The following is a 14729-nucleotide window of genomic DNA, read 5'->3' on the forward strand; positions in this document are numbered from 1 at the left end:
GCGCCATGAACTCGAGCACTTTCATTTATGTTTTTGACGCATGAAATGCGGGAGGGGGGGGGGGGCTAGAATTTTTCTCATAAATACGTTTGCTTGCACTTTCTAAACTAATTGTTTGAGAAGATCATATACGCTCAAATTACCTACGTTCCAGAGCAAACAACTTATAATATGGCGGGAATGCTTGATAAAAACCAAAAATGGCACACTTGCTGACAGACACTTGCAGATAAGAATGAGGAGGAAAAGAAAGGTCACACGAAGGTGAAATGCAAAAAGCGACTTTCAGAAGGATTATAACCAAAACAGCTTGAAAGGTGGTCTCAACTCTAATCTAGATCAGGAGCTCTCAGGAACAATTCTAATGTCAGGAACTCTTAATGCAGCTTTGATTATAACCTACTTAATAACTACTACTTGATAATAACCTACTTAGAAATCAATTGTGACGATGTTGGTGGTATTTATCGCATAATGTGCTAGAATATGAAGGGAGACCACTATGACATCCCTCCACCGTTTTGCTAGGCATTTATCTGCTAGTATCTTTGTTCTTAAAAAGCTCTGGTATACTATAAGAACATGCTAATTCAGGAAAAGTCGAGAACTTCCTAGTGGTTCATTGATATGTAGGCTCAAACGAAAGACTCCCCGTCCGTCTTTCCAGTGTTCCATCAACCATCTTTTGCAATTAATTAACAGCCCTAGAATTTAGAGAGACCATGATATAAAGAGCGAGAGCTCAGTGCCAACTAGCAAACAACAATCCATACCACTTAGTTCACTTGATTTATTGATTCCCACAACTGCAAACACAACCAAAAATGTGTGTATTCAGTTTTGTAGGTAATCATGTGATAAATGAATCCCCCCGTGCATACATAGCAAAGTTCACTACAGCAGTGTCAGACGGTGGTGGTCAGACTTCCTATGTATTTTCTCGAAGGACAATCGGAGCCTACGTAGGATCGATATTTCGGGGGGGGGGGGGGCACAAGAAATTGCTTACAGAGAAATTTTTAAGGTATTAGTCTTCAAATAGCATAGAAATTAACAGATTGATTACAAAAACATATAAGTGTATTTTCTCCAGATATTCCAATTTCTCTTAAATACTTTTGGTATGAAAAATAAATTTTTGATCGTCTTGGGTGGGAACACATCGCCCCCGCCCCCAGCGTACTTCGAATATGCGGTGGAAGGGCCAGAGCTGACAAGGCAGGGGGGGGGGTAAAAATGGCTAAAAATCTACTTTCGTAATACTTGAATGGCCCCTTTCATGATAATTCACGATTTTGGATGGCAACGTTCCATAAAGACAAATAATATAAAATCAACCTAATATTCAATTATCAACTGGTTTGATTATCAAACCAATCCATCAAGACTGGAGTATAAATCAAATCAACGATGTCTTAGTGATCAGGGAAAGCCCCACGTTCATATGACACACCAACGAGATTTGGTACTTTGATTTTTGAGAATTAAAGTGCAAATATGTAAACTGTTACTTCAAGCTAAGTTGTGGCCACAGAACACCACCATGCCCTTGGACTCAGGCCGTTGATACAGCTTTATACACACCACCCTCTTCCCAAGAAAGGAGCTTAAGGAATTCTATCCCAGGGGTATCCGCAGAGAACAAGCAGACCTTTACCGCGATGCACACATAGCATGAAATATCCCATTTGTCGTTTCCACTTCAAAATACAGAAGGGAGATGGCAGCATCAGCATGAGACGAAATATGCATAAGTCTGATACCATAAATAAATTAGGCCTACACACACTAACACTTAGAACACATGTTCTGTCATGTGTCAATTCGTCAGAAGTTCCGCAGAGTAATGCGTATGAGATGCATGCCCGGTTAAGTAATACCGTCGAATCCCGTTTTAACGAAAGAAAAATTTATAGTAAAAATCTCGCTTTAACGAACACTTTTCTAATCAAGTTTCAATTCAGTTTACATAGGAAAATTTCAAAAACCTGAAATTCCTTTATAACAAAATTTCGTTACAACGGAGTGAGTTCTCCGGTCCATTGGGGTTCGCAATAACGGCATTCGACTGAAATAGCACAGGTGTCTAAGCCATGAATTGCCATATGGCGGTATTCTCTAGTTGCCGTCGGCCATAAGATAAGCCTAGGTGTCCAGAGATCAATCTTATAAAAGCTCTTGCTCGCTATATAATTAAAAATCAATTGAATAAGTATAAAGGGTCTGTCATTGTCCTGGATTAGGTTGGGCTCCTGAATAAGCAGAAAAGGATTAAGAAGCCTCAGCACGGTTTGCCATAAACGTCATTTAGACTATTTAGTAAGTTTGCCACATTTTATAACACAGCATCCTATTTCGTTTCTTCTTATTTTGGCGTAGAATCTTCCTGATTGGCTCACAAATACTGCATAGTGATTGGATGTTGGGCATAGAAATCGCCAAGTCTGACTTGCCAAGCTAATTCATCTTGACTTCCCTCCGGGTAGGACTTTTCAGGTTAAGATACAAGATTCTTTATCAGATGTTAAAACCATCCGAGCCTCTGTGCCACAGGGCAGTGTGTTGGGCCCGCAATTGATCCTCTTATACATCAATGATATACCAGCTCCGCTGAATGGAACAATAGCGTTATTTGCGGACGACTGTGCGGTGTTGTGCAGCAGCAGAAGTGCATCACAAGCAGTGGAAAATTTACAGGATACTCTGGATCGCATCGAATACTGGTGTGATAAATCTGCTATCAAATTGAATGCTGCCAAGTGCAAATTCATGTGGTTTACGCGACGACGTAAACTTCCCAGACAACTTATCCAAATTGGTGACCAGTTTTTAAGACCAGTAAACCTGGTGAAGTATCTGGGATGTACACTAAACAAAAATCTCTCATTTTCTTCACATATTGAATTTATCAAAAATAAGACTAACGGAGTAATGGGCATGTTAAACAAAATCACGTTTCCACAGGCCAAATTGACATTGCATAACAAAATCATCCTCTTTAAATCAATACTCAGACCTACCCTACTTTATGCGTCCCCTGCTTGGGCCCATGCTTGCAAGATGAATATTAAAAACTTACAAACTGTTCAAAATAAAATTCTTAGAAGATTCACTAATGCCCCATGGTTCATCAGAGGTATTAATATTAGAAAAGACTTGGATATCCCACATATATTTGACTATATACAAACTCTAAACAAAGATCAGTTTGACAGAATGAGAGAGTCTACGTACCAACACCTTGCTGACATAGTGGACTATGATGTACAAGCCATAGGGAAATATAGGAGACCACAGCAGATATTCCATTTAAATTGGAATAATCTATAGCTGATACTTGTATATATGAAAATGTTGGCACCATATGTATATATAACGGTAGTTGAAATTTTCTAGTGTATTCATTAGAGGTTTGAATCTTGTGTTTGTACATAATTCTTAAATTACTGAGCACTTACTGAATAGAACTCTTATGTATGTATATATCTCACTGTATACTTTTGATCCTGAACAATTGGAATAGTAGTGGTTTGTTTTTTTTTTTTTGTTTTTTTTTTTTTTGAATGTGCCCATCTGGTTTTTTGACTGTAAACCCTCATGGAGTTGAAATGATGTTGGCGAAATACTAACTTACAGTCAGTTATGCATTAGGACTGCCATTAACTGAAAGGTACAGTAATAAGTTTGTTTATGGATAATTACATCTTCAAAACGTATATTGAGGTTTTTGCGCTGTGTCCCCCATGCAGTGTTTTTTCCCCTTTTTTCCCCCTGTATAGAATGGACGTTTTTCTTTTCCCTCTTCTCCCCTTAAGCTTTTTCATTCTTTTCCCTCTTCATAGGCCTTCCTGGCCAGTTTGTATGCTGACAGTCGTCCATATAGGATGGGAATCGGCTAAAAGTTCTATTCTGGTCTGGTCAGGTATACTAGCACGAGCAGGGATTTTTTTTTCCCCTGAGGGAAATGGCGTCACAAGAAGAGCGCGGTGGCCTTCTATCACTAGAAGGTGCTGATTAAGGTCGGTTGAGGCCCCGGGCGCACAAGAAAATATCGTGCCTATCCTCAAATTAGAAAAAAAAGTGTAAAGTTGGGGATTTCCGGGCTCCCTCAGAAGTCGGGGCTTTAATCCAACTCTTTGAGAAAAGCAGAATGATAGAAGAGACTTAAGGTCCAAAGGGGCCCCCATAGTTGAAAAAAGGTAAGAAAACGCTGATTTAGCATACAGTATGTTCAAATACATATTCAAAATAGTTTCATTTTTCAAGATTGTAAATGATATTTGGTTGAGGAGGGTTTATTCTAACAAGCGGATTAATCCGTTTAATCCGATACCCGATTTAAGCGGGTCAGACTGTATATCGTTAGGATAAAAGACAATAATTGAATCCGAATATAAATTGGGGGGAAAAAATAAAAATATTTCCCCAGAAATCATATAAGTGAGTACAAATTTGTCCCTTTCGATCGACATCATCGATCGCAAATGCATGATTTCATAAGAGACTAGTCAAGTTTAAAACAAACCGATATTTCATACACACATCGGTCCCAATACAAATACAACATTTATGTAAGGGGGGAAATCTTCAGTTTCTTTGTTTCGATTGTACATTTTCAACTAAAGTGCCATCATTTTAACTGGCGGAGGGAAATAACTCCTTTCCCCCGACTGACTATCGGGGAAATGTTGGCTCATTAAGCCTGGAATTTGAGCCATTCCTTGGACTTTTTCCCAATTTTCCCTCTTCAGTTGTTCCAGGAAAAAAAAAAGGAGGAAAAAAAGTTCCTTCTCCATTTTTTTCTCCTTTTCAATCGAGCTAAGATACCAAACTGTGAAGAATTTTCTCAGCCTCAGCCTTTTTTTTTTTTTTTTGCCCCTTCTATTATCCATATATATCTGAATACCCTATTTTTTCTCCTTTTTTTTGCGCCATCTATTAGCGGAAAAAAGAACCAATCCAAAAAGTACGAAAAAATGCGATAAATAGGGGAAAAGGATGTGTTCGTTTTTTTTTTTTGGCGTTTTATTTTAAGCTCATTACTCTGATCTTTTTTTTTCTGCTGCTTCCCCTCTTATGCTATTCCTTTCTTTCGGCTCCTATTGAAATACAAAGTCTTGATCGATTTTCTGGTAATCGATGTTTTCCATTAAGATATCTTAATTTTTGAAGCCATTTTTTTTTTACAAAGTCATATCGTTTCTTTTCGTAAAGGCTTCCTTTTGTCATTTCATTCTCAATATTTTGAATGGGTGAATACGTAGACGACGCGTAAGTGAAACCCCTCGATAACGGACACTCATGGGATATGGATAGGGTGACCGTATGCGCCGTATTTCCCGGGGCGGTCCCGTTTTTTCATGCTTTCTGGCCGTCCCGACTTTTCGGCAAAAGTGTCCCGGTTTTTATGCGAAGCATACTTGAAATTTTATGCTTTATGCTTATGCTTATGCTTATTCTTTATGCTTTATTATTTTATGCTTTGAAGTCAAACATTGAAATTATTTTGCAACTTATAAATTGTGTTATGATTACTGCAACTATAAATAAGAATATTAATCTCCCACGTTTGTCTTGGGGAACGTTTTATTTCGTGGAATTAATTCATTTTAATCCCACTCAAATTTGCAGTAATGCTTCATTTCCCCGTCATTGTGATTTTCACAATATTTGGCAATATTGTTTACTTTTGGCTTCATTTTTGGCGATAACTGGTGCTGCCCCATATATATGGAAAATCTCTCCCAGGTCAGTTTCGTGGGAGAGTTTGGACACTCATGGTACAGCAGGCGCAAATCCAGGGCGATTCATTGTGTAGAGATTGGTCGATTTTTACCGAAATCACTCGTCTTTTTTGAAGGGCGATTGGCGATCGCCCTTCCTGCTTGATCCTCGTTTGATTCTGTGGGACAAAAAATTTTATCCGCTAACGGACGACGCTACCCGTCCATCACAAGATTGCGAAATACACTGGAGCCCAGAAAAGTTGTTAAAGGAAGCTGTTTGCTAATGGACATTGTCCATTATGCGTAGTTTCTATCAATTACAATTATTTCATTTTGTCGTACGATGCCTTCATTAGTAAAAATAAAGATCGTTCGCGTCTAATGGCAATGAGAATGACATTTAGTGGATGTGTGGCTAGCACAGTAGGCTGTCTGGCGCTCTCGGTGCTGGGCTGAAAGCTCCTATGATAAATGGTGACCGAAAACCGCTGGCTTAGAACAAAACCCAACTATGAACATGTTTTCACGTCTCACATGTTTCACAGGACATACATAGCCAACAATTCTTCGACGCGGGATTCACCGATACGACTATTAGGCGAAGACAAGTAAAAAGCAGCGAGAGCAAAAATTCAGCTAAAACAAAAAAATTACCGACAGCTTTAATTTAGCCGCCTGGCAGTGCAGTGGTTAGGGAACTAGCTTCTCACTGTGCAGGTCTGGGTTCGAATCCCGGTTCGGGTATGGATGTCTACTAATACTAACAAATTTCCTGGACGGATCATGCTGATCCCTTGGGAATACGTGAAGATCACGTTAATTATTTAAAAATTCAGTGAAGAAAAAATTTACCGGAAAGGGAAATTTTACACATAAAAAATGTCGCGAAAGGGCAAATTTACTGACACGAAAATTCAGCGAAGGCAGAATTTGATAACCAGAAAATTCAGCGAAACTGAAAATTTATGTTGAGGTTCGACAATCCACAAATCAAAAAATCTATAGATCCACCTGAAGAGGACTGCAAGTCACACTGACTATTAACAGTAGAACCGCGGACTGGGTCAAATTGACCCAAAATGTGAACAAACGGTGTCTCATAGCGAAAAAAGGAATTTATTTTCCGTTTTCCTGGGTTTTTCCCCCTACTTTTATTCAATGTTGTTTAATAGTGTATTCATAACGGAAAACTATATTTGTTCATAAAAACTATATTTGTTCATAAAAACTATATTTGTTCATAAAAACTATATTTGTTCATAAAAACTATATTTGTTCATAAAAACTATATTTGTTCATAAAAACTATATTTGTTCATAAAAACTATATTTGTAAAATGAGCTTCAAAATTAGCTAAAAATTGATGTAATGCTGTAAAAATACGACTTATTACTAACATTATTTACACTATTCAGTACAAAAACTTTTTTTAGTAATCCCATAATATGACAAAGATGTGAAACAAGCGTATGAAATTAAGTATTCTGTCGAATAGGTATTGATTTCTTACTGATAAGGTAAATTTTTATGATGAGTGGAGCATTTTTTTTTCCTTCATTATTCTTGCACATTCACCGCATTTTCAAGTTGCACAACCCATGTAAAAGTTAACAGTTTTGTTTTAGCATTTTGATGTTACCTGGCATCAGACTCGTTTATTTATTTGTTTTTATTTTACTTATTTATTTTTATGGCTCTCTCTAACGAACAGTTACTACATGATCAAGAGCGCACGGACATTTCCTCTTGCGCAAGGCCATCAAGTATGATGGGCCCAGCTCTTCAATAAGATTTGAGAAACTGCGTTCGAAAAACAGTTTTGGCCTTCTGTACACTGCCGTATACAAAATTAAGTTTTTTTTTTTTTTTTTTTTTTTTGAGATGTAGGAAATGTGGACATGCTCAACCGAACATTTTCTGGCGATTTGATCAGCTGCAGCTACGGCAAACTCTATTGAATTGTAGTGTGGAATAGTTTCTGTGGAAGCTTTTTGGGGCTACCACTATCGATATCGACTGTCAAATGAAGCGTGCTTGAGTAATAAAAAACATTTTTTTTTCCCTTCATAATTTATCATTGTGGCATCATTGTTTTACCGCAGTGATGTTTCATGAAACTGTAGTGTCACTATATTGCGTCAGATAATATTGCTCTTCGATTTCGTCTCACCATCCCTACTAATCTATAATAGTATCTTTTGTGTGGCTTTCAGTACTTGAGCCAGCTTCAGTGTAGTGAACAAAGGTGTCGGTTGAGGCAATTCTGCCCTTGTTCACAAATGGCTTGATCAGTTGCATCACTTATGTGCTCTGAAAGACAGATTCGTTGAACGCTGATCCTTCTCAAGATTTGGAAATCCTTTCAAAACGTATTTGGTGCAAGAAATTTTTCTCTGAAATCGTTTGCCTACAGAAATTTCAGCTACACTTTTTTATTCTAGAGTTAAGCTTTTACTTTCCGAAAACCTTTCTTCAGTTCCGTCAGAATTCCGAGTATTCAAGCTTACGAAGGAAAAAAATATTTATCTCTACGCCATTCCTTCATTGAAAAGAAGATAATCTCTCCGGACAGTAAATTGACCTTGAAAGACTTTTATTCTTCACTATCTTCACACACACACACATTTAGAAATACATTTTAGAAAGGGTAACCACTTCCAAGAAAATTATACACCCCTTTTTCCTACAGAATAGTACGTTGGGTCGAAATGACCCAAACCGCGGTTCTAGGTACTTTATGAGCGCTTATAGCTCTGAAACACGAAATGTGAAGATAATAAAATTTGCGTGAATTAATACTCATATGATATCATGAAAAGTCACGAAATTTGTTCATCATCAGAGCTTAAGTTTACGAGATAAATGAAAACGAAGTTTGATTTGGGTCAAATTGACTCTAGTGTTAAATGCACCCGAAACAAACATTGTTCCACCATTCACATTTGGTACGAAGAATGATGTGACAGCTCACCCCCCCCCCTTTCAGGACAGTCCTACTTACCTGAAGTGCCCAGTAGGCGATACGTTATGGCAGGAGTGGCCAACAGCTGGACATGAAGCTCAACAAAACCATTTGACCCGACAAGGTAAAAATACCGTGTTTTAAATTTCTGATTGTTATTTTTGAGCTATATATATATATATACGGGGTGATTATAAAAAAACTATCCCGACATATGGGCCCCTAACTATCATACCATTCACAGAAACTGAATGAAATTTTGGCATAAGGTCTTTTAAGGTATGCGCTCAAGAATGATATGGAAAACAACAGTGTCACTCTAACATTTACGGTTACAGTGAGAAAATTTCGAAAATATCAAATGGCAACACCAAGTTTTTTGTATTGGAATGCGATCTCCATACTGAAAAACACTAAATAGCGTTGGAATGGCACCTGTAGCACGAAAATCCCCGGAGCTAGGCAAGGAAAAAGGACTTTGCCGTGCACCAGAGCATTAACGTTCGTTTCATTCGTCACACCGTTTCTTCGGCTGAGATCCCACAAGGCCTGATTAGTCCTCCACAAGGTCATGTGGAAAATTTGTGAAACACAATAAAATGTTTTATTTTATGCTGCTTCTCTGTCCTTATTGGTTGTCCTCACTTTTAGCCTATCTACCGCCGGTGATTTTCATGCTACAGTTGCCGTTCGAACGCTATTTAGGGTTTTTAACAATGGAGATCACATTCCAATACAAAAAACTTGGTGTTGCCATTTGATATTTTCGAAATTTTCTCACTGTAACCGTAACTGTTAGAGTAACACTGTTGTTTTCCATATCATTCTTGAGCGCATACATCAAAATACCTTATGCCAAAATTTCATTCAGTTTCTGCGAATGGTATGATAGTTAGGGGCCCATATGTCGGGATAGTTTTTTTATAATCACCCTGTATATACTACTTAATTTCTATCACATAATAAAATTAATATAATTATGTAATTACTATTACATTGTTTCTAGTGGTATAAATAATTTACTATGTTCTCAGTATGTTGCCCTTGCCTTTTTGAACGAAAAAACTGCTGGTCAAGTTTGTTGTGGCCTTTTTGTTTTAACTTTTCGTTTCTGCCACCTCGCTGGGTTTTTTGCACTTGTACATTCTATGGACTTGCATGCATGTTTGGTGTTCTGCTCACTGCGACGAAACATTTCAGGTTGGTGGCATGATAATCTGCACCAGACTGGCACTTCTTCAATTCGGAGAACTGATATTCTGCTTAGAGTAACACCACAATAGATGTATCTCTAGTATAGTATTGGTTATGTACAGTATATATATTAAGAAGGTGGCTAAAGTAATAGGAATATATGTGTTACCATTCTAGGGCTCAGTGTAATTTTATGGACGTACAAGAGCACCAGGTAATGGTGCACACCCATTCGTTCACATCTAACAGGTTTCGTTCACAGATCCATGTGTGTTTCGGCCCATCTTATCTTGGTACCATCACGTGTTAAAGCATTCCAGATTACATCGGAGAATGTGTTGAATGCGGTACTCGGCAGATAGTCAAAACAACAAGCTTTTGACATGTTTTTTATCACGATAATAAAATTCCGTTCATTCAATGCGTTCGGCCTCTTTGGGTGCCGCTATAAGAGGGGTGGGGGGACTGCCAAATCACTGGTAAGAAAAAAAAATTGCAAAAATATTTTAAACAAAAAGTATTCTGTTGGAATTTGAACTATGCATGTATTGAATAGAATAATTTGCAGAAGAAACAGTGCAATTTTTAATGTTTCGCATCTAGCTTGGAATGCAACAAGCAACAAGATAACAAATACGTGTCCGTTCATGGATAAATAGAGCAATACGAAGCCCAAGGTTAAAGTTCAACTACTAGTGCCCGTGTTTCACCATATTACTTGTGGCGTATACAAATCTGTGAATTTTCCGGGTCATTTTACTGATGCGGCTTATACGCTGGAGTGTTGGCGCGGCCCTCGATGCTGCATCTAACCATTAAGTGAGCCCACGAACACATAGAAGTTGGCCACCCCCTGCGTTAGAGTATTGGTCACTGAATGGACTCTAAACCACCGAAGTGACCGAGATATTAACTAAATATTTGAAACTATTATTGTGAACGTATTTTTTCATTAAGGGACCTGTGCACCTATATATTCATACAATCACTCATCTAACTAAAGCTAAGGTGCCTAGAAAGACGGGCCGACTCGTCGCCATCCATCCTAGAGCTTTAAACTAGTTGTGCGATAATGCTGGAAACATAACGATAATGCTGACGTTTCACTTTCGCTTGAAATTGGCCGATGAGTCATGTGATTTCAAGCAGCTGTAAAGCCGGGCTTACACTACAAAAGTTTTGTTAAAACTATTTGATAAAACCTGGAAAATCCAATCAATAAGCGGATCGGTTACATTCGAGTGAATGTACCCAATGGACTCTCGTTGGTTGTTTTTTTTTTCCAAGTTTTGTAAAATATCTTCTATCAAACATCTATGAAGTGTAATCCCGATTTCTAACTAAAAAAACAGTTTGCAAATGTGATGATAAAACTCACGCTTGCGAAGTCATCTTGATTATCAATATGCTGAGCAATGAACATGGCGTTTTGAATAGCACGCTCGATCTCGTTCGGAAATCTCCTTTCCACGATCCCAGGACTCGATTCTAGCTCGTGAATTATGATGTCCTCGGACGCCGCCTGGCGGAAATGTTGAGAAGCCGAGGCGGCACCGTATTGCTTGTCGGTCATGTTGTTACCAACCGTATCTTTTATAAAGCCTGTGGGAGAAAACAAACATACGTAAGAAATACTAACACGAGATTCTCTACAACAAAAACATCGCGACATGCTTTTACGTTTCACGATCAAATTATCTCACCTTCCAAGTTCTCGGCAGCGCCGTTGGTGATCTTGGCCATCTTCTCGTCGGAATCGGTCTCGATCTTGTATTGGGGGGGCCTCATGAGCAGGATCTTGGGCAGGTAGCGGATGAATATCCTCCTGACCCACGGGGCCATCCGATGTGTAGACGGGGACCGGAAATGCACGTTTAGAACGGCTATGGTAACAATGACAGACAGAGTCACTAGGATCATGGTGAAAACCAGGTACTTGCCCAGCAGGGGCATGGCGACAGAAGTCGAAGGGATGATCTCCGACAGCACCAGGAAGAAGAAGGTCAGCGACAGCAGTATGGAGACGGACAGCGACACTTTCTCACCGCTGTCCGACGGTAGGTAGAAGACCAGGACGGACAGACCGGATATCCCGACGCACGGGACTATCAGGTTGACCGTGTAGAAGAGGGTCTTTCTACGCAGGGTTATGTTGAACGTGATGTCTGGGTAGGGCTCGACGCAGCAGCTGTAGAACTTCTCGCGTCTCATTGCTGGGACGTTCATGATGTCCCATTCCACGCTCAGGTAGAACTCGCTCAGGTCCATGCCAATCGGTACTATGTTGGATTCTGCAATCTCGTCCAAGTGCTTCAGATCCACCTTATTTATACGAGAAACAAGAAACAAAATATATGTATTTAAAGATACTATTAAAATTGAAACAAATTCAAGGAAAAACAAAAGAGAGGGTGGATCAGAAATTTTGAGATATTTTAACCCAACGTTCTTCAACAGCTGGCCCATAAATATTTCCTGTGAATTATTAAAAATGATCCCATTTCCAGATCCTATTTACCAGTACAATAAAAGTTTCTCCATTTTTGCCGGTCCTCAAATCATGTGCCATTTCCCAGTCCACAAAATCTCTCACTATCTTGCCATTCTGCAAAATATGTCACGGTTTCTCGCAGTCAAATTTTTCAGCCCATGAAATCTTTCGCTTCTTCTGTCGGTCGTCAAGAGTTTCTCCCACTACAGTCCCATTTTCGAGTACGAAACATTTTCACCTTCTTCAGCGGTCCTCAAATATTCTGTCCCATTTCTCAGTCCACGAAATCTCTCACTATCTTGTCATTCTGCAAAATTTCTTACGGGTTCTCGCAGTCAAATTTTTCAGTCCATGAAATCTTTGGCTTCTGCCGGTCCGCAAAATTTTCTCCCACTACAGCCCCATTTTCTAGTACGAAACATTTTCACTTTTTTTCGCAGGTCCTCAAATTATGTCACATTTCCCAGTCCACAAAATCTCTCAAATCTCAAATCTCTCAAGTGCACAATTTTTTTTCCACATCTTTGTGTCACTCCTCAAATCATTTGCCCCCCTTTCCCTGTCCAAGAAATATTTCTCATTTTTTGTTGGTCCGCACTCTCTTCTTTCACCACGGACCCATTTTCTCACACACATACGCAATTTCTTTTATTTTCATTTTTTCGCCAGTCCACAAACCGCTTTACTATACAGTCGAATCTCGTTATAACGATAGTCCAAGGGACCTAAGAAATCCTTTCGTTATAACGAAATTTCGTTACAAAGTTGGCACCCTGTCTATTCTAATGCCAAATAAAAAAATTCATGATTCCAAATGCAATATTCACTGAGGTATTGAAATTTGCAAAACGGAAGGAAGTTGCGAAAAAACCTATATACTAAGGTAAAACGGTTTACCCGTATTTAAAGCTCTTTTTTCCCCAAATTTCATCCGTTTCTCGAATTCGAGTATCTCAGTGAATGGTGCACTTAGAATCATGTAAAACTGTGTTTTGGGGTAGGGGGTGCACCACGGGGACTGTATAAAAAGCTATATACATATATACAATTTTTATATTTTAATAACTATATAAGCCCTTGCAACATGAAAGACGTATCCGAGTATTGCACGCTGTTTGGAAACTTTTCCTAATTCGAAGTATGTATCCAAGATCAACGGTTCACCAGTAAAATCCTATAACCCCTGTTTTCTATGCACCCGGTTACAGTATTTTTTAGGTTTGCCGCAAATTAATTTTATAATAAACGTAAAACATTGTAACCGGCGTAATAGGGAATAAAATTTACATCAATGTGTTGCATGAAAATAAGGAATATATTTTATTATATCATATGTGTTTTTCATTTTCATACCGCATGCTGGTTTAAAATCAAAAACCTATTTCACTTGAAGTATTACAACACTTAATTTGTTTTTATTTTAGGTATAGTTTAGGTTTGAATACGGGTTCCTGACGTGATTGATTTTTTGGTCAGGGGCCGTTCAAGTATTATGTCATCATCGATAGGGGGGGGGGGTCCGATTTGCTGACTTTTGATGACAAGGGGGGAGGGGAGGTGTTTGGATAATGCTTACGTCATCAACCACCGTTTATGAAAATATGAGTTAGGATTCAGAGAGGCAATTTTGCTGACAAGGGGGGGGGGGTCAAAAATGGCTGTGTCCCAGAGCTGCTCTCAGCGTCTGGGGCTGATACTCGAGATATCAATTAATACCAATAAATTATTTAATCCTTGTCCTCAGGTCGGAGTACATTATTATTTATTTACAGCTATAACAAATAATGTATATATGAGGATGTATTTAAATCACATACTTATAAATCAGTACATTTGTTTTATGCTACTACTCCTTGAGCGAGAGAGGAATGGAGAAAGCAATAGGTCAAGACTTACCCCAGACTTTCGTCATCTTCCGCTTCTTCCACTTTCCTCCAAAAAACCCCGGACAACCACCTCTGATCAAGACCTAGTTCGTTCTGTCTCTTTCAACCACCTTCTCTCCTCCCATTTCCTCCTGTTTCCCTCTCATTGGTTCCGTCTCCTACACGTCACACCCCCCTCCCCTTTGGGTCCCAGACTAGAATCCCTTACTGGAATCTCGCTGCTGCCCCGATGTCTACATACCAATGATAAATCCATCTGCCACTCCTTCTCAAGGTACCACTGCCCAAAAGGGCAGGGTCAATTCTGAGAATCTACAAAAGGCGTTGGAGGTAACACCTGTGCATATAGGTGCCTCACCTATTTCTATACACGATACCTGAATAAAAGTCCAACCCAGTTCCCAGACTGTCTGGCGTCGTAAATAAAATTATATTCTAAAAGGCTTCATTAAAATTTAACTACAAATTAA

The 14729-nt window shown here is 38.9% G+C and overlaps 1 protein-coding gene across 1 annotated transcript in view; it reads right to left on the minus strand.

Moving 5' to 3' along the window:
* Positions 1–14729, minus strand: part of LOC149080797 (acetylcholine receptor subunit alpha-like 1) — a 171277-nt gene that overhangs the window by 19432 nt on the left and 137116 nt on the right. Inside the window, exons 5-6 of the mRNA XM_089237478.1 lie at positions 11586–12204; positions 11261–11484 (exon numbers count right to left, since the gene is read on the minus strand). Of these exons, the coding sequence (XP_089093604.1) occupies positions 11261–11484; positions 11586–12204 (843 nt within the window). The remainder of the gene's footprint in view (positions 1–11260; positions 11485–11585; positions 12205–14729) is intronic.

The sequence above is a fragment of the Pholcus phalangioides genome, unplaced genomic scaffold (assembly GCF_987345545.1).
Source record: "Pholcus phalangioides strain wild (caught in Gottingen) unplaced genomic scaffold, Ppha-v1.0 ptg000010l_1, whole genome shotgun sequence".
NCBI lineage: Eukaryota > Metazoa > Arthropoda > Arachnida > Araneae > Pholcidae > Pholcus > Pholcus phalangioides.